This window comes from Geotrypetes seraphini, chromosome 4 (assembly GCF_902459505.1).
Source record: "Geotrypetes seraphini chromosome 4, aGeoSer1.1, whole genome shotgun sequence".
Lineage (NCBI taxonomy): Eukaryota > Metazoa > Chordata > Amphibia > Gymnophiona > Dermophiidae > Geotrypetes > Geotrypetes seraphini.
This window is the reverse complement of record NC_047087.1, coordinates 23,369,348-23,392,947: the sequence shown is the minus strand read 5'-3', so window position 1 is coordinate 23,392,947 and position 23,600 is coordinate 23,369,348. Positions and strand designations below refer to the sequence as shown.

Genomic DNA, 23,600 nt, shown 5'->3' with positions numbered 1-23,600 from the left:
ACAGAGCAAGGATTAACAAAACCCATCTCCCCTCCCTTTCACAAATTATCCCCTCCACTAACAAACCAAATTACTAGAATGCTACATAGAAAAATCAAGTTAACAGAATACTTCAGTCACACATGGCAGGAATAGTGTTAGGGGAGAGCAACTAGGGCAAGTGCCCCCTGGTCAGAGAGAGAGCCCTAAGCCAGCTGGAAGCTAAAGAAGCACAGCCTGGACTTTGCGGTCCCCAGTTATGTCTAATACCAGCTCTAGCAGGAAACATATTTCAAATCTGAAATATTCTAATCGCAAAATATAAAATAAATTTATTTTTCTTCTTTTTGTTGTCTGGTAATTTTATTCTTCAAATCACATTGGTCTCGGGCTTTGGTTTTGGGTTTCTTCTCTCTTCATCGTGGCATGGCTGGCTCCTGAAGGTAAAATAGGTGCAAGAGGAGCTGGGGAGAAGATGCCAAGTCTGACACGGGCGCAATTTTTTTTTACCACAGGAGCAAGACTTTTCACCACTCCCACGGGGCGGTAAAAGAACTTGTCCCCATTCATGCGGTAAACCAGTTGCAAATATCTCCATTCCTGCAGATTTACTGCAATGACCACAGTTTACCATGGTAAACGGTCCCCGTGTCATTCTTTAATTTCTACTGCAGCCCGGAGCACTAAATGCTCTGACATTCATAGAATTTCTAAGAGCAGCATTGGAGCGTTTGGTACCCTGGGCCACAGCAGAAACCTCAACTGCGGCTTAGGACAAGAGGGCCTTAATTGGTAAATTGACTTCAATAATGAGCTTTAACAATTTAATAATTCGTTTTATTGGGAGATGGGCGCCTATCTTCTTAGGCGCGATTCTACAAAAAAGACAGGTGTCTATCACATGGTGCCTAACTTCAAAGTAGGTGTATTTAGGGGGGAGAGGTAGAAAGACTTGGGTGCCGCTAGGCACAATTCTCTAAATAATAATAATTTTATTTTTCTATACCGTCATAGTCAAATGACTTCTAGGCAGTTCACACTGAAAGAAGGCGAATTATAGAATGCATGAAGAAAAGATGTTACATAATAAATTGGAGTTACAAGGGGAAAGAATCCATGAGAGAAGAAAGAAGTTACATAATACATAGGGGTTACATGGGGAAAGAATACATGAGACAGGTCTTCTGCTTAGGCAAGGAATTTATCAAATAGAGCGGTTTTAATTGATTTTCGGAATGCGTTGTAGGTCTATCTGGCTTTATTTATGTGGTTTCCTTTGCCAGGATTAAAGGACTAAGGGCTAGATTCACAAAGCAAACCGATTGTGTACCGATCGGTTTGCGACCCCTTTGCGACCAGATTTCCCTCCGGCACGATTCACTAACCTCTCCTGTGATCCGCTTCCAATCCGTGCATGCAAATGAGGGGAAACGCATGCAAAGTAGACAGACGCAATTCACCAAAGAAATTTTTGAAACCGACAGAAGCGACTGTTGGGGACCAGTTGAAAATGTTTTTCCGACTCTCCAGCTCCACAGAAGCCCTGCTCTCTGAATGCCCTGAATCTCCCCTGCCTGCCGCCCCGATGCTCTTCCCCGGATCTCTCCTGCCTGCTCCAAATCACCGCCCTGCTCTGTCCCGATTTTCTCTTGCCTGCCGCCCCCGAATCTCTCCTGCCCTTCCTCACACTGCAAGCCCGTGGTTTTAACCCGTGGGTTTAAGCGGGTTAAAACCACAGCTCATTGGGCTAAAAACAAAAAAAAGTTGCGGCTCGGACAGGTCTAGACGCATGCACAGACTATCTACAGATGGTCTGCGCATGCATCGGGATCGCACACCAGCGATCCGTGCTGGCAGATAGGTGTTCCTCCGATCACCCTCATCTGCATATTTGAGTTTGAAGAATCCATCGGACCTGCCCGATCGGGCAGGTTTGTGAATCTAGCCCTTAGACTCCTTTAAGCATAGGCCTTTAAACCCCTGGCCTATAGTGCAGGCAGGCACTATGTTTTAAGTTAGACACCCATTAAAGAATCGCACTTGGTGGCACTTAAGTGTAATTGATATGTAATTGGCACCAATTACAGAATCTGGCCCAACTAATCCAGCGTTTACCTTGTCATCTATTCCACCTCTACTCTCACAAGTAGTCCTGCATCTCTCCCTCCTGTCTCATCCGGCAACCATCTCCCCTTGTTTCTTTTCACCCCCACTCCCCCTCCCCTACGTACCTTTTAGAAATTTTGGCTCTCTCAGTAGCAGTAATTCATACATCCTGCTTGCATTAACCCTTTCCTCCAATGTAGCTTCCCACCAAAGCAGAAGCTACATCAAGAAGGCTCCGGGGTTAATACAAGTAAGATGTATGAATCACTACCACCGATCACTAGAAAGTTTCAAGTTTATTAAAATATTTTTTAAACTGCTTAAGCAGGTTTCTAAGCGGTGTACAATATAAAATCTACATTAAAACATTAAAACTGGGGATACTGGATAAAATCTAAGTGTCATAATAAAGCACTGATAAGACGTATAGACCTACCTCAGACAATAGGAAAAAGGGGAAGAACTACAATCGTAAAAGAAAAGTACAACAAAAAAGGGAAAATACAATAGGTTAGGGTAAAAAGTTATAATTTTAATTTAATTTTTTGTCCTTAAAAGGAAACTTTTAAAAGGTACACTCCGTGCCAGTCCAAATTAAGCTGGTTCTTCTAACAAATGACTATCAACTCCCATGGCAAACTTGCAGATTAGCCGCAGCACACCAGTTGAAACCCCAACCACTGCATTATATAACAAACCCCCTCTTCTACGAAACCACGCTAACAGTTTTAGCACGGGGAGCCACACTGAATGGCCCGCACTGCTCCCAACGCTCATAGGAACTCAATGAGCATCGGGAGCAGTGCGGGCCATTCAGCGCAGCTCTCTGCATTAAAAACCGCTAGCGCAGTTTTGTAGAAGAGGGTAAAAGTATCCCAATTAAAACTGCAATTAAAAGGTCACCTTACTATTACATTAAAATACATTTCTACACCGCAATACCTTCCAGATCGATGTGGTTTACATCAAGAGACTGTATATCACAGTGAAATACAAGAGAAATATTATCTTCCTTAACTTCCTAAGAATGTTACAAAAAAGATGCTTTAATAGTTTTCAGTGTACCACCATTCATTCCAATTACACCGTTATGTATTTCAATGATATCATATACATTGAAACTGCATAAGGAACAATTCTAAAAGATGCTGGACATAAAAATGAATCAGAACTGTTAGATCTTGGTATTAAATATTTTTATTACAAGTTGAGAAATTTGTACACTCGAAAATGACCTGAACGTAAGAGATCACTCAGTCCCTTTATCTGTCTTCCAAGTGACCATATGGCATAATCATCCTATTAAAAATCTTCTTAATTTTCAGTCTGGTTTGATACATTCATGATTCTTTTTCTCATCTCTTCAGCGCGCGCTTGACTTTTGGCACGATTTGCCTGGTACTACAAAGCAAGCAAAGGGAGAAGGAGAAACCAGTTAAAAGCGTTGCAATCAGATGTACTAGATCAGAGCTTCTCAACTTCAAGCCAAGTACCCCCTAAGTCTAACAAACATCAACCGAGTACCCCAACCACTGACTGCCCAAGCTCTGCCCCAGACCCTGCCCCCATTTCTAACTGTAATGTAAATTTATTCCATTAATTTTTCATATACACTCAATATATACAGCAGGTATAAATTCTCAAAACTGGCACATTTCAATCACTAAATTGAAAATAAAATCATTTTCCCTACCTTTGTTGTCTGGTGATTTTATTTTTCTAATCATCTTTTCCCAGTCTCTGGTTGCACTTCCTTCTATCTGTTCTCTTGTATTTCCAGGGCCTTCTTAACTATGGACTGTTTTTTTCTCCTTCTTCATTTTCTGCCCTGCATCCATCTTTAATAAATGAAAAACTGACTATAACTTTGAATACCAATGGTAAGAGAGCTAATGCCATCCACAAGTTGCTCAGAAAAAGTGAAACTCTGAAGGGAGGTGGATACCTTCCCTTGGTAAAAGAGTTTACCATCCAATCATTGCATTTGTTTAAAAAGGCATCACTCTTTAACCAGGTAAAACTTCAATTATATGAAAAAATGCTTAATCGACAAAAATTGTTCAAAACTCATATATATAAGAAAATCTCTTGTTTGCACTTATCTGTGCAGACTTGCAAAGCTGTGAATATAAGGGCTCTGGGGTCTCAACGTGGCCCCGTTTCGATAAACTGCTTCAGGAGACCCAATACAATGCTGCACACTGGTGTAAATGTATCTTCCCAAGAGATGATCTAAAAGTAACAACAAAAATTTTTGTAACAATCACAGCGCAACAAAGACTCAGAAATGAAGCGCTGAGAAACTAAATTACTTCTTGGCAGCCTAAGGGCAAAGGAGAAAAGCACTCACATACCGTTTGTCAAAATTTGAAGAATCCAAACGACGGAGACCGCTCACCTTCTCACTATTTTTATACTACAGTGAGGAGGAGGGGTGACCTCCAACGGAACGTGATGACGTCACTAAATTGATGACGTCAAAAAGGTTAATGTATGGAAAAGAGAACACTGTCATTGTGAATAAAGAGCTATTGAAAAAAACTACTGATAGAAAAAACTACTGATGGAAAAAACTGCTGTTAACCTTGTGCTGAGAAACCACCAATTCACAAAAACGCCACCCACTCAATCTCATTATTTAATCCACTGGGATGAAGTGTGTTGAGCTCAAAAATCCACTTCTGTTCCTTGCGCCAGAGGAGTTTGGGTATATCACCCCCTCTGGTAGCAATGACAATGTCAAGTACTGAAAATCTCAAAGTGGAGATGTCATGCCGCTGTTGCATCCAATGTTGCACAAGGGGAGCTTCTTGTATACCAGAATTTATCCTGCTTATATGCTCACCTATCCTAGTTTTAATACTACGTACTGTGCAGCCCACATAGCTCAAACCGCAAGGACATTGTATTATATATACAACTTGCTTAGTGTTACAGTCTGAAGCTGTATGGCAAAGTTTTCTTTTAGTGATCAAATTCATGTGCTGTAGGGGTACACTGTACTGACACATTCTGCAGTGCCCACAAGGATGATGTCCACTGTTTGTAGAAATGTCCTGAAAAGGTTGCTGGAACTGGGAATGAACCAGCTTTTGTTTTAAATTGTGATTTCTGGAGAATGCAAATCGAGGGGGTTCTGAAAACTCTGAATGGTATTGCATGACATACCAATGCTGTTTAATAGTCCGTTTGATGTGAAATGCCAAATGTGAGTAGGGTAAAACACATACTAAAGATTGCTCATCACTCTTGGGATGTGTTTCTCAGCGCTTCATTTCTGAGTCTTTGTTGCGCTGTGATTGTTACAAAAATTTTTGTTGTTACTTTTAGATCATCTCTTGGGAAGATACATTTACACCAGTGTGCAGCATTGTATTGGGTCTCCTGAAGCAGTTTATCGAAACGGGGCCACGTTGAGACCCCAGAGCCCTTATATTCACAGCTTTGCAAGTCTGCACAGATAAGTGCAAACAAGAGATTTTCTTATATATATGAGTTTTGAACAATTTTTGTCGATTAAGCATTTTTTCATATAATTGAAGTTTTACCTGGTTAAAGAGTGATGCCTTTTTAAACAAATGCAATGATTGGATGGTAAACTCTTTTACCAAGGGAAGGTATCCACCTCCCTTCAGAGTTTCACTTTTTCTGAGCAACTTGTGGATGGCATTAGCTCTCTTACCATTGGTATTCAAAGTTATAGTCAGTTTTTCATTTATTATATATTTACTTTTCTGACTAGCATACATATATGTCCCTGTAAGCTCTCTTGACTGCATCCATCTTTGGCATTAACTTAACATTCAACATTGTAACATCACTCTGAGGCACTGTGGAATGAGGCATTATGACATCACAATCTCAGCTCTGGGGTGGGATTGGGAAATATGTTATTTGTTAATTGATATATTATTAATGGACTAGTCTTTAAGCCCGTTACATTAACGGGTGCTAGAATAGATGTGTCTGTCTGTCTGTGTTTTTTTATCTCTCTCTCCTTGGCCGCTGTCTGTATCCTTCTGTCTCCCCCTCCCCCCCGAGCAAAGCTGTCTGCCCCTAGCACCCACCTCCCCCCAAATGTCTCTCCATGGCCCTCTTCTGTCTTCCCCCCAGAGCAAAGCTGTCTGTCCCCAGCACACCTCCCCCCAAAGCAGCCCCCTTTCCCTATCTCTCCATGGCCCCTTCTGTCTCCCCCAGCACACCCCTCCCCCCCAAAGCAGCCCCCTATCCCTCTCCCTGTCTCTCCATGGCCCCTTCTGTCTTCCCCCCAGAGCAAAGCTGTTTGCCCCAAGCACACCCCTCCCCCCAAAGCAGCCCCCTTTCCTTCTCCTGCTGACTCTCTCTGGCCTCCTTTCTCTGTCTGTCTTTCTGTCCCTCTCCCTGCCCCTGTGTCTTTCTTTCTTTCTGTCTCCCTCCCTCCCGCTGTCTGTCTGTCATTTTTCCCCATTTCCCTGTGCAGCAGCATAAGGGGTTAGGGAGTTTCTCAGGCTGGCAAGCTGTCCTCTCCTCTCCCTCTCTAATGCTCCTCCTATGCTTTACTTTTCTTTTCTGTTCTCTTCCTCCTTCACCATCCCCTCCTCTTTGTCCTCGCTCTCTCTCTGCTTCTCTCCTCCTCTCCGATTTTCTTCTTCTACCTTGCCTCTCCTTCACCCTCTGATGCTCGTCTCTCCTGATTCCCCCCTCTGGTGCTGGCCCACCCGTGGTTGGCACCCATTGGCTGCTGCGCACGAGACCTGCCAGCGGCCGGATCCAATGGGAAGCAGCTATCTGTTGGAGGCTGGAGTCGGGAGTCAGCGCCAGGAGCTTTAACGGCTGGTGGTTCCGCATAGAAAGAATCCCGCGCCTCTTTGAAAACTGTCACGCCGCTGGAGCCGGGAGGCGACGGAGAGGGCAGGGGGTGCTAGCGGCCGGCAGCTGCCGCTCCGCAGGTGTAGAGCAGGGAAGGGCGCGCATGCGCATTTGTCTTGCCTTGCGTGATGCCAGACCGTAATCCGCGCATGCGCACTTCCTAGCTACAGCTCACGGAAAACGGACGCACGCATAGGAAGTGCGCATGCGCGGCTTACCGTTTTATTATATTAGATGGGGGTGGGAAGGGATTCTTTTATACTTTAATGATAAGTAAGATTGTCAAGTGATTTGTTTAAATTTTTTTTTTTGATTGTTTATTATACACTTGTTGTAAGATATGAAAATGAATAAAGATTTATTAAAAAAAAAAAACACAAAAAACATTCAATTTTTCCATTTTTCTGCTTTCTTCTCAATCTAACTTTTCAATGGCTTCCCTTCCTCTCTCTCGCTCCTCTCCCATGGTCTGACATCTCTCTCCTTCCTTCCCTCCCTCCTCAAATAGTCCAACATATCTCTCATTCTATCCCTCACACCCTCTTATAAAATTACTCAAAAACTGATTATTGAAAACCCGCTTTCCTTTCACAATGTATGTACTTGGAATTGGATTAGTGGAGATGCTCCTAGTGGTATGTTTCATCAGAAATTGGAAAATAGTGCCTAGATGCATTATTTTCCACTGAAAAAAAAATCTACCACAGAGGTGCAAATATAAAAAGGGGCCCTTATTGTTTATATGCCATTTATTTTCACTGTGAGCATGCACAGGGCGGTGTTTGGGCAGTGCAATCAAGTATGTATGTTAATTATGAAATACAATATATTTATGCATGTAGTTGCAAAATGCAGGCACGTGCATTTATATCAGCTCTATTATTATGTTCTTGTATACCCTCTAAGGCTGGTGTAAGTGATTGCACCTTGATTTATTCATTCAGTTTTCTATACCGTTCTCCCAGGGGAGCTCAGAATGGTTTACATGAATTTATTCAAGTACTCAAGCATTTTTCCCCTATCTGTCCTGGCAGGCTCACAATCTATCTAATGTTCCTGGGGTAATGGGGGCATTAAGTGACTTGCCCAGGGTCACAAGGAGCAACATGGATTTGAACTCACAACCTCAGGGTGCTGAGGCTGTAGCTTTAACTACTGTGCCACACTCTGCCACATATGCTAATATTATCTTTATGAAAGAGGCATGATTTTGGCATGTTAATAAAATGCCATAACAAGGTGCTACATTATAAAATTACCCTCAAAGTGGACAAGTTGAACATTTCCTCCCCTAATAAATAGCCTTACCTCCTTTTTCAAGCACCGACGCATCTCTCGATCTGCGTCATTGCATCGACCAAAATACTTCATGAAACGGTTCTGGTATGAAAACAGAAGGACACGTGATCACATAGACATGACATGTTCATCTTTCCACCTCCATTTACTCTTAGCTTCACGGGAACAGCCTGATGCACATTTTGCTTTTCCCTTCCTTCATAAGAAGGCCAAGAGCAACTTTGCTATATCAGCAACTTATGTTCTATAGATCACCATGTCTGTTTGTCTTCCATCCCCTAAAAAAAAATAACTTTCTATGGTGCCACACTTGGACTGTTTATAGAACAGCGCTCAGCACACTTTTTTTTCTGTGCCATTTACTGAATCTAGCCTTTTATGTCCGTCTTCTAAGCACTGCATTGGCTGCCTGTTGCCTGGCAAGTACAATTCAAGCTGTTGGTTTTAGTTTATAAGAACCTAAGAATAGCCTTACTGGGTCAAACCAAAGGTCCATCAAGCCCAGTAGCCCGTTCTCACGGTGGCCAATCCAGGTCACTAGTACCTGGCCAAAACCCAAAGAGCAGCAACATTCCAGCGTCTCAAAGAATAGCAAGATTCTAGAACCCCAATGAGAGCAACATTCCAGAGCTGAGATTGTGATGTCATAATGCCTCAGTCCACAGTACCTCAGAGCCAACCTCATCAGTGATGGTACAATGGCTTGATTGTCCTATACTTGGCACACATAAGAGCATAAGAACAGCCATACTGGGTCAGACCAATGGTCCATCTAGCTCAGTAGCCCATCCTCCTGGTGGCTAATCCAGATCACTAGTACCTGGCAAAAAACCCAAAAGAGTAGCAACATCCCATGCTACCAATCCAGGGCAAGCAGTGGCTTCCCCCATATCTTTCTCAATAACAATGGACTTTTCCTCCAGAAAATTGTCCAAACCCTTTTTAAAACCAGTTACGCTATCCACTCTTAACACAACCTCTGGCAATGCGTTCCAGAGCTTACAGTGTTTTTCGCTCCATAAGACGCACCTGACCATAAGACACACCCTAGATTTAGAGGAGGAAAAACAAGAAACCCCCCCCCCAAAAAAAAAAAAAACCCAAAAAAAACAACAAACACACAACAAAACCATTCTGAACCAAATTGTGCACTCAGCCTCCCTCACTCCCTGCCAGGCTCTGCACCCTGTCCCCCCTTCCCTGTCAGGCTCTGTACCCTGTCCCACTGCCCTGAAATGTAACCTGCCCCCCCCTCACCTTTGTTGGTCTATTGGTAGGCTGGACAGGAAGGATCCGTCCCAGCTGACTAACAATATTTTCCTCCCCCTCCCTCCCAGTACCTTTTTAAAAGACCCCGCCCTTCCTTTTAAAACACCCCCTGCCTCACAGTACCTTTTTTTTTTAAAATGCTAGATATCAGAGATGTTTATTTCCAAAAGCTAACACTTAAATTAATGCAAAATAAAATACTTTTTTCTACCTTTGTTGTTTGAACATGTTTTGGGGGGGATAATTTACTTTGACTCCCTGTGTCTTTTCTGTTTTTATCTGTTTTTATCTGTTTCTTCTGTTTGTGCAGGGTTTCCTGTGCCTCTGACATTTCTTGTATTCCCAGGTCCACCATCCTTGTTCCTTCTGCACCCCTATTTGCTCTACCCAGCATCTTCCTTCTGTCTCTATCCTACCTACATATCCCCATCTGCCCCTTTTCCAGCATTGTCCCTCAGTGTCCTAATCTCCTCCATTCTCCAGCATTGCCTCTAATGTTTCACTGTTACTACCCTCTCCCTGTCTACCTGTCTGCATCCCTGACCCTGCGATCCCTCCTCGTCCAGCATCTCTCTTCTATGTTCTTATCTCTCCCCATGTTCAGCTTCGACCATGCCTCTTCCCTTCTTCTAAAGATCCCCTCCCCCCCACCCCATCTCACCTCACCTCAAGGCCACATATCTTCCCGGCTTCCCCCCCCCCGATGCTGGCATCTTTTCCCCCTCTTTTCCTCCTCCAATGCAGTCCCTTTCTTTCCTCTCTGCCTGCTCTTCTCCATCCCCATGTTCCTCCTTACTATGCCGGCAGCAGCGATTGCATGCAATCTTCCCCGCAGTACGTTTTTAAACGCCCCTTAAGCTTGGTGATCCAGCAGTGTATGGGCCAGCAGGAGCATACTTTCTGCGCTGCTACCTGGGCCCGCCCCCCCTTTCTGAATGGGTGCAGCCTTTCAGAAAGCGGGTCGGGCCCAGGCAGCAGCGCAGAAAGCACACTCCAGCCAGCCCATACATCGCTGGATCACCAGGCTTAAGGGGCATTTAAAAAGGTACTGCAGGGCAGGGGGTGTTTTAAAAGGAAGGAAGGGCCAGCAGGCAGTATTTTAAAAGGGCCAATGGGTGGTGTTTTAAAAAGTTACCAGGAGAAGAGGGGGGGGGTCGTCTTTGCTCCATAAGACACACCCACTTTTCCACCCCCTTTTTGAGGGTGGAAAAAGTGCATCTTATGGAGCAAAAAAATAGGGTAACTATTCTCTGAGTGAAAAAAAGTTTCCTCCTATTGATTTTAAAAGTATTTCCCTGTAACTTCATTGAGTGTCCCCCAGTCTTTGTAATTTTTGATGAGTGAAAAATCAATCCATTTGTACTCATTCTGCTCCACTCAGGATTTTGTAAACTTCAATTATATCTCCCCGTAACCATCTTTTTTCCAAGCTGAAGAGCCCTAACCTTTTTAGTCTTTCCTCATATGAGAGGAGTTCCATCCCCTTTATCATCTTGGTCGTTCTTCTTTGAACCTTTTCTAGCACTGCAGTGTTCTCCCTAGGGCCTTTTAGCTGGGCGGTCCGCCCACCTAATTTAGACCAGCGCCCGGCTATCATCTGCTGCTGCCTCCGCCACTGCTGAACATTAAAAAAAAAACAAAACAAAAAAAACCCGGCTTGGAGATTTCAGCCCGTAGCGAACTTATGCTCCGGGGCTCTATTGGGGGAAATGCTGCCGGGTCCTGCCTTCGCGGAAACAGAAAGTAGGCAGGACCCGGCAGCAAGAAGAGCAAATGCTTCACTAAGCTGTCTCCCGCCTTAGCCCGTAGCGAACGTTTGCTTCAGGGCTCTCAACGTGTTCGTGCCGGCTTCCCTTCTCTTCCCTCCAAAACCGGAAGTTATGTTCGGGGGGGGGGGAGAAGGGAAGCCGGCACGCACATGTTGAGAGCCCTGAAGCAAGCGTTCGCTACGGGCTAAGGCGGGAGACAGGTTAGTGAAGCATTTGTTCTTCTTGCTGCCGGGTCCTGCCTACTTTCTGTTTCCGTGAAGGCAGGACCCGACAGCATTTCCCCCAATAGGTGGATCGCGATCTTGGGCCAATCAGCCTTCCTCTCCCCGACGGCAGAATTGACTTCGGGGAGAGAAATACTGGTCGGTCGAAGCAGGGAGAGCTTGGGGCGGCGTCGGCTTTCGGGCCTGTTATTGGTGGCGGTTTGGATCCTGGTCCCCGATGGCAGTGGCTTGGGGGAGGGCAGGGAGAAAGAAAGAAAGAAAAAGGGCAGGCAGAGAGACAGAAGGAAAGACGAGAAACAGAAAAAAAAGAAAGGGAGGCAGAGAGAAAGAAAGGGCAGGGAGAGAGGAAGGAAAAGTTGGGAGAGGGAATGAGGTCTGGAGGAGAGGAAGCATACAGGCTGAAAGAAAGATTGGATGCACAGTCAGAAGAAGAAAGTGCAACCAGAGAATCATGAAATCACCAGACAAGGTAGGAAAAATTATTTTATTTTAAATTTAGTGATCAAAATGTGTCTGAATTTATATCAGCTGTCTATATTTTACACTAAGGTCCCCTTTTACTAAACCGCAATAGAGTTTTTTAGCGCAGGGAGCTTATGAGCGTCGAGAGCAGTGCTGGACATTCAGCGCAGCTCCGTGCGCTAAAAACTGCTATCGTGGTTTTGTAAAAAGGGAGGGGGTATATTTGTCTATTTTTGTATGGTTGTTACTGAGGTGACAGTGCATAGTCATCTGCTTTGACCTCTTTGAAAAACCCTGGAATAGGAATGATAATTAACATTTTCTATGCGTACAGTGTGCTTTGTGTTTTTTTTTTAAATTTTATTGTTGGTAGATCATTTTGACTTGGTCATTTTAAAAGTAGCTCACAAGCCCAAAAAGTGTGGGCACCCCTGCTCTAGAACATCGCTCCTTAGTTTTATCAAGTGGTGCAGTGAGGGGCCAGCACTTTACATCTTATCACCTCATTCTTTCTTTTTTTCTCCTCATGTACAGCACGGTTCTTTATTCTAAACAGCTCTGGCACTAACAGTATTACGGGTGCCTTATGCTACTTTCACTACCACTTGCAGTCAGGTTCGGCATTTTATCATGGTTTTGGTTTTTTATTTAGTTTTTCACCAGTATTTATTTATTAAAGCAGCCTTTTTTAACAGCCCGATGCCCCTCCCCTATCAGTGTGCATTCAATCCACTGCCGACACTGTTTTGGCACCTCTTTCAACAGATCAAATATCATTGCCCCACTGTCGCGTGTTCACATTTATTCTGCGAACGAGTTTATCTCATCAGTGCAGAGACCTTTTCGTTAAGTCCATTTTACTCTCCCTTTTTTACTTTCCCGAGTGCTGTGGTTTTATTCTTTGGTTTTAATAGAAGCTCATTTGAACAATAATTTAGATCTTTCCCAGGTTTCACTTTTCATCTACCTGGTCTTTTCTGGTTTCCTTTCTATAGTCTGCTTTTCGTCTGGAGTCTTTTGAGTTTAGAATTACATTTTATGACATATTTTTGTGGTTATAATTGTATGACATGTCTAATTCGGTCAAGTTATCCATTCTTTTTATTATTTTTTGTCCCCTCATACAGTGGCAGACCGTCCTGGGTGCCAGCCTTAGGGGGGTACACAGCCAGCTGGATCCAGAACTTCCGAGCTGCTCTAAATGGCACCTGCACCTCAGCGCGACTGCCGTACTTATTCCGAAGCATAGTCGGCAGCCACACTGAAGTGCAGGAAGGTCCTGCGATGACTGCATTTGCCGCCTCTGCCTCCGGAAGACGTAAGTGGTGTCGGAAGGGGTGGACTGGCAGCTGCAGTCATTGCGGAACCTTGCCACAACTCCCTGTGTCTGCCGGCCCACCCCCTCCAACATCACTTACATCTTCCAGAGGCAGAGGCAACAGAAGCAGTCATCATGGGACCTTGCTGGTTTGGAGGGAGAGAGGAGCATAGAAGGGTGTTAGAGGGAGAAAAAGGGGGTCAGGGTGGTATGGAATGGTGGTGGAGGGAGAGAAAGGGGGGCAGATGCTGATGGAATTGGTGTGCAGGGAAAGGAGAGAGAGACATAAGGGGGAAGGATACTGGATGGAATTGGGTAGGAGGGAAAGAAAGGGGGCAGATGCTGATGGAAGTGGGGGGAAGGGAAAGGAGAGAGTGAAATGCCAGACCATGGGCGTGTGGGAGAGGGAAGGGAAGAACAGGAGAGAGATGCCAGACCATTGGAGGAGGGAAGGGAAGAAGATGGATGTTTAAGTTTCAAGTTTATTAAAAATTTGTTTGACCGCTTAATCAAACTTCTAAGCGGTTAACATAATAAAATTACACAAAAATAAATTAAACATATTAAAACAGGGGAGACAAATGACTTACTCAAAACATACTGCAACAGTAGAGCAGATGGGGAGGAACTACAATAAGTATAGGATAGATAAGTCATAAGGCTAAAACAGTAGGTTAGGTAAAAATTGAAAAAAAGGAAAAGAAAGAAGAGTGGCAATTTAACAAAAGGCGTCTCGGAATAGAAATGTTTTTAATGCTATTTTAAATTGTTTTATATCTAATTCATTGCGGAGATTTATAGGCAGTAAATTCCAAAGAGAAGGGGCAGTGACAGCAAAGTTGTTGGTACGTAAAGTATTTATTGATTTTAATGATGGTATAACTAAAAGATTTTGAGAAGTGGAACGTAGGGATTTAGTTGTTACATACGGGATTAAAAGACTGTTAATGAAATCAGGTTGGTTATTCATTTTAGTGGTAAATGTTAAAAATATAATTTTATAATTGATTCTGTATTCGATTGGCAGCCAATGAGCATCAACTAAAAGTGGGGTGACATGATCATATTTCTTTGCCCCGCTAATGATTTTAATAGCGGTATTTTGAATGATCTGTAATCGCCTGATCTCCTTTTTTGTGATTCCCTTATAGAGGGCATTACAGTAATCTAAACACGAAATAACCAATGAATGAATTAAAGTTTTCAATGCGGCAGCTTCCAGTAAATTAGAAAGGGAACGAATCATTCTTAATCTATAAAAACATTTCTGGACGACTGTGCTGATATGGGAATGATATGAAAATTTGCTGTCTAGAGTAACGCCTAAAAGTTTTAAAGTTGAAACAGTTTTAATGGGAGTAGATTCAAATTTCAATGGAGCCAGAAGTGTTGTACCTTCTTTTAACGGAAAGATCATTAGTTTGGTTTTATTGATATTCAACGAAAGTTTATTGACGTCCAACCATGATTTAATTTTTTCCAATTTTTGATTAATGAGGGCAATTTCTTCCTTATTATTTAAGTCGATAGAATGAAGAAGTTGGACATCATCCGCGTAGGCAAATGTAGAGAAACCAATAGATTGTGAAACTGTCAGAAGAGGCGATAAAAAAATATTGAAAAGTAAAGGAGATAGTATAGATCCTTGCGGGATTCCGTATTTGCAAGACATGTATTCAGATGAAGTGTTATTGAAAACTACTTTAGAAGATCTATCTTTGAAATAATAGGGGTGAAGGGAGAGATGGAAGGGGAATACAAGGAGAGACGATGCCATATAGAAGGGGCAGAGGGTAGACAGTGGATGAAAGGAAGAGAGTGACAAGACTATGAGGAAAGCAGAAACCAGAGAAGACAATGTAGAAAAAAATTATATTTATTTGTTTTGCTTTAGGGGAGATGCATCGCTGTTTCTGTGGTATTGCATTGTATACAAAGTCCAGCTTCATTGTGGTTCAATTTAACCTTTGTCTACGTTTTTCTATTTTATCCCCCCTTTTACAAAACTGTAGAGGGTTTTTTTTAGCACCAGCCATGGTGGTAATTGCTCATAATTCTATGAGAGTCTGAGCTGTTACCAACATGGCTAAAATCCACATTATAGTTTTGTAAAAGGGAGAGGGGTTAGTTGTGATTACATATTCCATACTAGGCGAAGGTGTTCTGTGTGTTCGAAAGACATGGTTTTCAGTTAGGATTGACTGTGTAGGATTGATCTGTACTAGTCTGGCTTGTTTAGTTTTACAATGGGTGTATTGATGTTGTATTGCTCAGTGCAGTATGAAAGATGCTGCCTTTTCCTAGGTACACTCTTGTGTGATGTGTGAATTGTTACTAAAAATCATGTTTTACATACAGATGGGGGGGGGGTGTAAAAAAATGATGGGCCTCGGGTGTCACATATGCTAGGTACACCACTGCCTTCATAGTTTATATCTAATCCACAAGCCTGCTTTTAGGACCTACAGGGTATGTATCCCTCTGATTCATGACAATTTCACTTCTCATGTTATCTTATCCATTCTTTTTATTATACAACTGCTCAGATAAGCATCAGTCTTTGACATGATTGAACCTTGAAAACTAATGGCAACAGTGTTCTCCCCAGAAATTTTTTCCAGCCATGAAAACTATTTGCTGCATTTAGTGTGCCACAAAAAACATTTGCTCTGTTTAGTGTGCCGGAGTTAAAAAAGTTTGAGAGATGCTGCTCTATATCATTTGAAAGAGGGCAAATATCTAATTATTCACTTCTAGAATTGCATACTTCTTAAATGTAATAAAAAATTATGGAACAAGTGTCAAACCTTAAGAAAGGCTGCCATATTGAGCATTGGAAAATAACTAATAATAATTAACTAATACAAATAGTACACATTTAGGGCTCTTTTTAGTAAGCTGCGCTAGCAGTTTTACCACACGTTTAGCTCGCGCAGAATTGCCGCACGTGCTAAACACTAATGCCACCATTGAGCTGGCATTAGTTCTAGCCGTGTAGTGCGACAATTCTGCATGCGCTAAAAACACTATTGCAGCTTAGTAAAAGGAGCCCTTAATTTTCCCCACCACCAAATTTCCCCGTCCCGCCCCACCCGGCTACTTTTTCATGCCACCCGGCTGGAAAAAATTTCTGGGGAGAACACTGCACTGCTATATCTTTCTTGAGATAAGGAGACCAGAATTGAACGCAATACTCCAGAGTTCCAATTACTGATGCCCCATTGAGAATTGCTTCTTGTTGAAAAATTGTATTGGCCATCTCGTTCTTTGAGATCTCAGAGCAAATGTTTACTGGATATCCATTCAATCAAGTCTGTTTAGAAGACAAGTATTCTTGGATATTTGGGATTTAAGTCCTTCCCTGTAGAATGTTTCCTTCAGGAAACATCTAAAAGCTTTTTTGCTTAAGCAAACTTTCCCAGAAGTTGTGATGGTGTTGTGTAAACGCTCTCAAAAAGTGATTGTAGCCTCATTTGTTTAAACAAGTCTTTTGAAGAGTTTAAAAGATGTTTTTAATTTGTTTTTGTACATTTGATTGTAACCTGCTTGGATTTTATGGGAAATACAGGACTGAAATATTGTTAAATAAATTCTCATCTCATTTGACTTACAACCATCCCACTATATCCACTATCTTTGTTCATGGCAGAGTACTAACAGAGGCATAAGTAGACAGCAATTAATCAGACAGTTATTCGTGTACCTTACCTTTTTAATTACAGAAACAGTATCATTTAAATTTCTCAGTTATACATTAAAATAATAGCCTTACAACCCTGTGTCAGAATTTATCTCATCTTACCTCTAGGTGGCACTGCTTGAGCAAGACAATGAGGACGTTACACTCCTCAGTGTGCAGATGAGGGGAGAGGTCTGGGTGCATCTCCAGGTCACAGGAACAAAACAAAGGAGAAAAACCTTCCACCTACTAAGACAAGAGGGATTTATTGATTGATTTTTTTTAGCCCATCCTCCCAAAGGAGCTCAGAAAGGATTACAAATCAGATACTCAAGCATTTTCTCTATCTATCCTGGCGGGCTCACAATATCAAGACATTTCTGAAAAGCATTCCTTCATGGAACATTTTGTGGTCTATCAAATGGGTATGGTGTATTGAGCGTCAGGATTGGTTTGATAGAATCATGTGACTAGACATCTACACAATATATTATAAGGCAGGGCTGCCCAAGTCCGGTCCTCGAGATCTACTGGCAGGCCAGATTTTCAGGATATCCACAATGAATATGCATGAGAGAGAAGGCATACCAAGAAGGCAGTGCAGGCCAATCTCTCTCATGCATATTCATTGTGGATATCCTGAAAACCTGGCCTGCCAGTAGATCTCGAGGACCGGACTTAGGCAGCCCTGTTATAAGGTATTCCCCAAAGGAAAGGGCTACTTGGAGAGATTGAAACATTTTTATGCTACAGGATCTTCATAGTACTCCTAACATGTTTCAACAGAGCTAGGCTCTGGGCAGAGAAATTAAGATGATCCCATAACCCCTGTGTCAGCCTAGGGGAGGTTTCCTCAGACCTCCAATCAGGTGGTGAATATCAGGGGCAGAAGTGTGTAGAGCAGCAGCCCTCTGTGAGGGGTGTGGTGTGTGCACCGTATTTTTCGGTCTATAAGATGCACCCGTCCATAAGACGCACCCCCCTGTAGAGGACGAAAAACCAAGAAAAAAAATTTCCTCCTCTACAGGGGGGGTGCATCTTGTGCCAAACTGCCTGAAGCAGCCCTCCTGCAACCCACAGCCGCCTACCCGCAGTCACCCACACCCGAAGCAGCCAGCCCACAGCCAGAATCTGCCTGCACCCGAAGCCACCCACAGTGAAGGAGACCGCCCGACGATGCCCACACGTGAAGCCTCTGGCCTGCAGCCCAGTCAGAAGCTGTCACAGTGAAGGAGCCCATCCGAAGCCACCCGCACCTGAAGCCGCCCCGGTATCTTTTTAAAGTGCTCTCCTGGGCTGTCTTGGAAGCAGAGCAGAGCTACACGACGCAGGAACGCAACCTTTGCACTTCCTGTCGAGTCCCGCGCCACTCGGTGATTAACTGATGTCAGTTCTCAATGAGAACTGACCTCAGCCAATCACTGAGCAGCATGTGACCCGGCAGGAAGCACAACAGTCGCACTCCTGCATCGCGCCGCTCTGCTTCCAAAGACAGCCGTCTGGCAGGAGAGCAACGCAACTTTTAAAAAGGTACCGGGGGGGGGGGGAGGTGTATTCGGGGGGTGGAAAAAGTGTGTCTTATGGAGCAAAAAATATGGTATATAGGGAATATCAACTGTAGGTAGGGTATCTAGGGCAACAGTGGAGCATGCTTCTAAGGCAGGATAGGTATGTGTGTCATGGACCAAAGGAAGGGGTGTTGGGTGCACAGCGATGGTGTTAAGGAGGTGGAACGAAGGGGCTAAGGCAAGGAGAAGGTAGGGAAGGAGTGTCCAGGTTGCAGTAGAGGATTGAGGGCAGGGAACCCCTATTTCTTTTCAGGGTTCACTCAATAGCTGCCAATAAGACTTCCCAGCTGTACTCTGTCCACCAATGATAGAGCGGAATTAGAAGAGTGACCAAGACGATAAAGGGGATAGAACTCTTCTTGTATGAGGAAAAACTAAAGAGGTTAAGGTTTTTTCAGCTTGGTAAAGAGATGGCTAAGGGGAGATATGATTTAAGTCTACAAAATTCTGAATGGTGTAGAACAGGTACAAGTGAATCAATTTTTTACTCTATTCAAAATTACAAAGATTAGGGAATACTTGAAGTTACAGGGAAATAGTTTTAAAACCAATAGGAGCTCTGGAACTCATTGCCAGAGGATGTGGTAACAGCAGTTAATGTAGATGGGTTTTAAAAAATGGTTTGGACAAGTTCCTGAAGTAAAAGTCCTTAGTCTGATATCGAGACAGACATGGAGGAAGCCACTGTTTTTGCCCTGGGATCAGTAGCATGGCATATTGCTACTATTTGGGTTTCTGACAGGTATTTGTGACCTGAATTGGCCACTGTGGAAATAGGATACTGGGCTAGATGGACAACTGGTCTGAGCCAGTATGGCTATTCGTATATTCTTAAGAACAGAAAGCTGAACATAAGAATAGCCTTACTGGGTCAAATTAAATGTCCATCAAGCCCAGTAGTCCATTCTCACACTTAGGCGGCTTCCGAGACTGAGCGTCCTATACAGAATCCGGCCCTTTCTCTCTACCACCTCGACTGGGAGACCATTACCACCCTTTCCGTGAAAAAGTATTTTCTGAAGTTACCTGTGAATTGATTCACTTTCAATCTAAGCCCCCTCATTCATGTATTTAAGCATCTCTATCATATCTCCTCTCCTGCCTTGCCTACAAAGTATACATACTGAAATCTTAAAGTTTATCCAAATAAACTTTATGACAAAGACCACTGATCGAAATCAAAACCCTACTTTTCAAAAAATTTATCCAGATATCTTAACCCAACCCTTCCCCCTCCTCCTAGATAAATTCTCCCCCAAAACCTCCACTTAAATAATTTCTTCCTCCCCAAAACACCAACCAAGTATTCAGATCCCTGAAATATAACGTAATCTTATTTGTACTCTAACTGTAAACTATTTGTTATATCACACATTAACATACAGTCAATTTAATATCCAATTTGCAAGTTCTTCCAGAATTAATCCAGGTACCTCTCCTCCCTTGTAACCAAAAAAAAAAAAAACCAAAACTGTTGTAACTTCACTGGAAATGTCCAGTTAGCTCTTTTGTAATCCGCCTTGAACTGCAAGGTATAGGTGGAATAGAAGTCCCTAATGTAATGTAATGTAGCTGCCTTCCTCTAGACCAGTGTATCGCAACATGCCACATGAAACTTAATGAACCAAAAAATTCTCATGACATTCCAAAAACATTGATAAATGGTCTATTTTATCTACTTATATGGATATACATGACGTCTATATTGTCTTAGGTTCCACATTGTCTTAGGTTTCTCTTTGTTCATATTGGAACTTTTACTTTTTCTTCATAGTTATTGTAACAACAATACAGTACTTGTTATGTAAATTCAGCAGACTACAATGTTTTTGTAAAAAAAAAAAAAAAAAAATATTTTTTAACTTTCAATAAAACATACAGTCTAAAAATACAAAAAAAACCTTAGCTACCAAATTTTGGTCTTTCCTCATGTCAATCCACCCCATCAGGGATTGTACTCTGTTACAGCTTATTTACCTGAGGCGTGCTCACTGCCCTCCGCACTAGCTCCTGCGACAGAATCACATTAACATAAAGATGCTACATCTCGTCCTCCGCTTCCTATATAACAGTGGTCTCAAACTCAGGGCCCCCCAGGTACTATTTTGAGGCCCTCAGTATGTTTATTATATTCACAAAAGTAAAATAAAAGTTTCTTGACCATATGTCTACTTAGCTATAAATGACATTATTATTATTATTAAGACTTAGCCAAAAGGAAAGATTTATAAACTATAAAGAGTTTTACCTCCTGCAATTATCATTTCTTTACTAAGACATTAACTATCTTTTTCTGAGGCCCTCCAAGTACCTACAAATCCAAAATGTGGCCCTGCAAATATATGCAAATGTAAACCAGGAATCTGACCTCGGCTGGTCCTGAACGTACAGCCCGACACGCCAATACCTTTGCCCGCACCTAACAGGAGGGTTCAACCTCCAAGTACTAACGAACCCACCCACCTCCTCTAATCACTCTAGCCAGTCTCCACCACCATTCATACCGGAACAGGAAAGACATCTCGGCCAGCAGCAGGCTGTCGGCGCTGTCACTTAAAGCCTTTGCCAATCAGCGAGCGAAACGCTCTGAGCGTTCAAGCCAATCAGCATACAGCGAAGACGGGCTCGACGTCTGCGTCAATCCCCTATCGGGACCTCCCTGGTTCGGCGATTCGCTTGGGGTTGCTTGGTTTCTCACCCTGGAGACGGTCGCGCTTCTGACGTAACGGAAGCGCCGGCTCTGATTGGTGGGTTTGAAGCGCTGGGCGCGTCGACCTGCTTCTTTCCTTATTGTGCGCTTCTGTCTACGTTCCTCAAGTGGGGTTTTCCCCCCGGGTCCGATGTTTTCTGATTTTGGAACAGTGAGGTAAAAACAGCAACCCAATATTCGGTGATACCAGTAGGGCAGGACAGTCCCTGGAAGGAATTCCTGGGAGAGACAGAACTCTCCGTTCCATCTATCGGCCTTAAGTCTGATTTGTCTACCACAATCATATCTGAGTAATATTTTCATTTGTGTTGTTTTGTCTCTTATAATGTATACTAGTCTTTAAGCCCGTTACATTAACGGGTGCTAGAACATATGTGTGTGTGTCTGTCTTTATTTCTTTCTCTCTCTCTCCTTAGCCGCTTTTTTTCTTTCTGCCTTTCTTTTTCCTTGGCTGTCCATCACCACCCCTTGCCTGCTCCCCCTGTCCATTTTCCCTTCCTTTTACCTCCCCTGTGTCCACCACCACCCCTTCACTGCTCTCCTTATGCAGCAGCAGCCCTTCTCCCTTTGTTTTACCTCCCCCCTGTCCAGCAGCACCTCTTTCCTTCTCCCCCTGTCCAACATTAGTCCTCCGTTCCTTTTCTTCAACCCCCTGTCCATCAGCATCTCTTTCGTTCTCCCCCTGTGCAACAGGTGCTAGAGTAGACGACTGTTTTTTTTTTTCCTTTCTCTCTCTGTGCTTGGATGCTGTATGTCTGTCTGTCATTCTTTCTGTCTGTGTCTCTGTCTTGCGCCATGCCTGCCTATCTCTCTGTGGCCCCCTTCTCTTCCCCGGCATGATTGGTGTGTGCCCCCAGAACACCCTTCCCCCCAAAGCAGCCCCGTTTCCCAATGCCCCTGCCCCCTTTTGTGCCATGCCTGCCTGCTCCGTGGCCCCTTTCTGTTTCCCCCCTATGATTGCTGTCTGGCCCAGGAAACCCCTCACCCCAAAGTAGCCCCCTTTCCCTCTCCCCTTGTTGAGCCATGCCTGCCTGTTCTGTGATCCCCTGCCCATGACTGCTATGTGCCCCCAGCACACCCCTACCCCCAAAGCAGCCCCTTTCCCTCTTCCCCTGCTTGCCTGCCATGCCTGCCTGCTCCCTGTGCATCAGCATCAGCATTTCCCTCCCCCTCACCTGTTCCTTCGTAGCAGCATGGAGATAAAACGGCTCCCTTAGTTCTTTGCTGGATTTTTTTTTAAGTTTAAAGATGCCTACGCGGCTCCTCTCACGATCCGGCCTGCGTCGGAAGCCTTCTCTGACACAAGCCGGGATCGTGAGAGGAGCCACGGCGGCAGTTTTAAACTTAAAAAAAAAAATGCAGCGAACTAAGGGAGCCGATTTCAAAGCCGCCGCCGCGGCTCCTCTCATGAGCTGCACTTATATTATGTCGGAAGATGAGAGAGGAGCCGCGGCGACGGCGGCAGATTTCAAATTAAAATAATTTATGCGGCCAGCCGGCTCCCTCGAAACCCTCCCCCCCTTTCCCTTCCCGCGGTCCGTCTGGCTGCGTTGTTCTCTCCCTCATTCTCAAACCGTCCGTGCCAGCTGAAGTGGGAGTGGGGGGGACTCAGCACCGGCTGGGCGACTCGAGCCGCCGGCCCCCAGGAGCTCGAGGCCGACGGCGGACATGGCTTGCGTTGCCGAGTTTGGTGACGTACAACCCGCGCATGCGCACTAAAAAAAAACCGACATCAGGGAACACGTTTTTTTAGTGCGCATGCGCAGCCTAGCATTTTATTATATTAGATTGTTTTCTCTATTTGTCTCTAAGTCAGGGGTAGGCAATTCTAGTCCTCGAGAGCCGGAGCCAGGTCAGGTTTTCAGGATATCCACAATAAATATGCATGAGATAGATTTGCATCTCAAGGAGGCAGTGCATGCAAATCCATCTCATACATATTCATGGTGGATATCCTGAAAACCTGACCTGGCTCCGGCTCTCGAGGACCGGAATTGCCTACCCCTTCTCTAAGTGATATATAGTAGGTGAGGGCAGATAAAGACCCGAATGGTCCATCCTGTCTGTCCAACCTGATTCAGTTTAAATTTTTTTTAATTTTTTCCTTCTGAAGTAAAGGCTGCTTTTGTTTACCTCATTGGAATAACTACGAGACGGCATTGTATCTTCCAAAACAGACAATATTTGTTTATTGTTAGTATAATGGCTTACAAAATTATAGCAGCAAACATAGCAGAAATAAATACTGTAAATATATTGTCAGTTCAGAATATGCAATGGAGAGAAGAACTTCACCATATGCTTAGTAGGGGGCTAGCAGTTCCCCGTAGCATAAGTAAGTGAATCTCTCTGGCCCTATCTGTGATGCA

The 23,600-nt window shown here is 43.7% G+C and overlaps 2 protein-coding genes across 9 annotated transcripts in view; one reads left to right on the top strand and one right to left on the bottom strand.

Moving 5' to 3' along the window:
- Positions 1-3,264: 3,264 nt before the first annotated feature.
- Positions 3,265-21,162, bottom strand: CMC2 (C-X9-C motif containing 2). 6 transcript variants are annotated; one of them, XM_033941171.1, is made up of 4 exons: positions 21,026-21,162; positions 17,077-17,202; positions 8,242-8,313; positions 3,265-3,486 (listed from the first exon to the last, which is right to left on the bottom strand). In XM_033941171.1, the coding sequence occupies exons 2-4, from the start codon at positions 17,155-17,157 to the stop codon at positions 3,400-3,402; spliced, it is 240 nt and encodes a 79-aa protein (XP_033797062.1). In that variant the 5' UTR covers positions 17,158-17,202; positions 21,026-21,162; the 3' UTR covers positions 3,265-3,399. The 6 variants fall into 6 exon arrangements, with proteins under 6 accessions (XP_033797062.1, XP_033797057.1, XP_033797060.1 ...); XM_033941166.1 differs by having other exon boundaries at positions 20,985-21,113; XM_033941169.1 differs by having other exon boundaries at positions 17,077-17,199; positions 20,985-21,046.
- Positions 21,139-23,600, top strand: part of CENPN (centromere protein N) — a 52,835-nt gene continuing 50,373 nt past the window's right edge. Inside the window, exon 1 of one of the 3 annotated variants that reach the window (XM_033941165.1) lies at positions 21,139-21,268. The gene's annotated coding sequence lies outside the window, so the exon portion shown is untranslated. Of the gene's footprint in view, positions 21,522-23,600 lie in introns of all 3 variants that reach the window. The other 2 variants (XM_033941163.1, XM_033941164.1) reach the window with 2 other exon arrangements.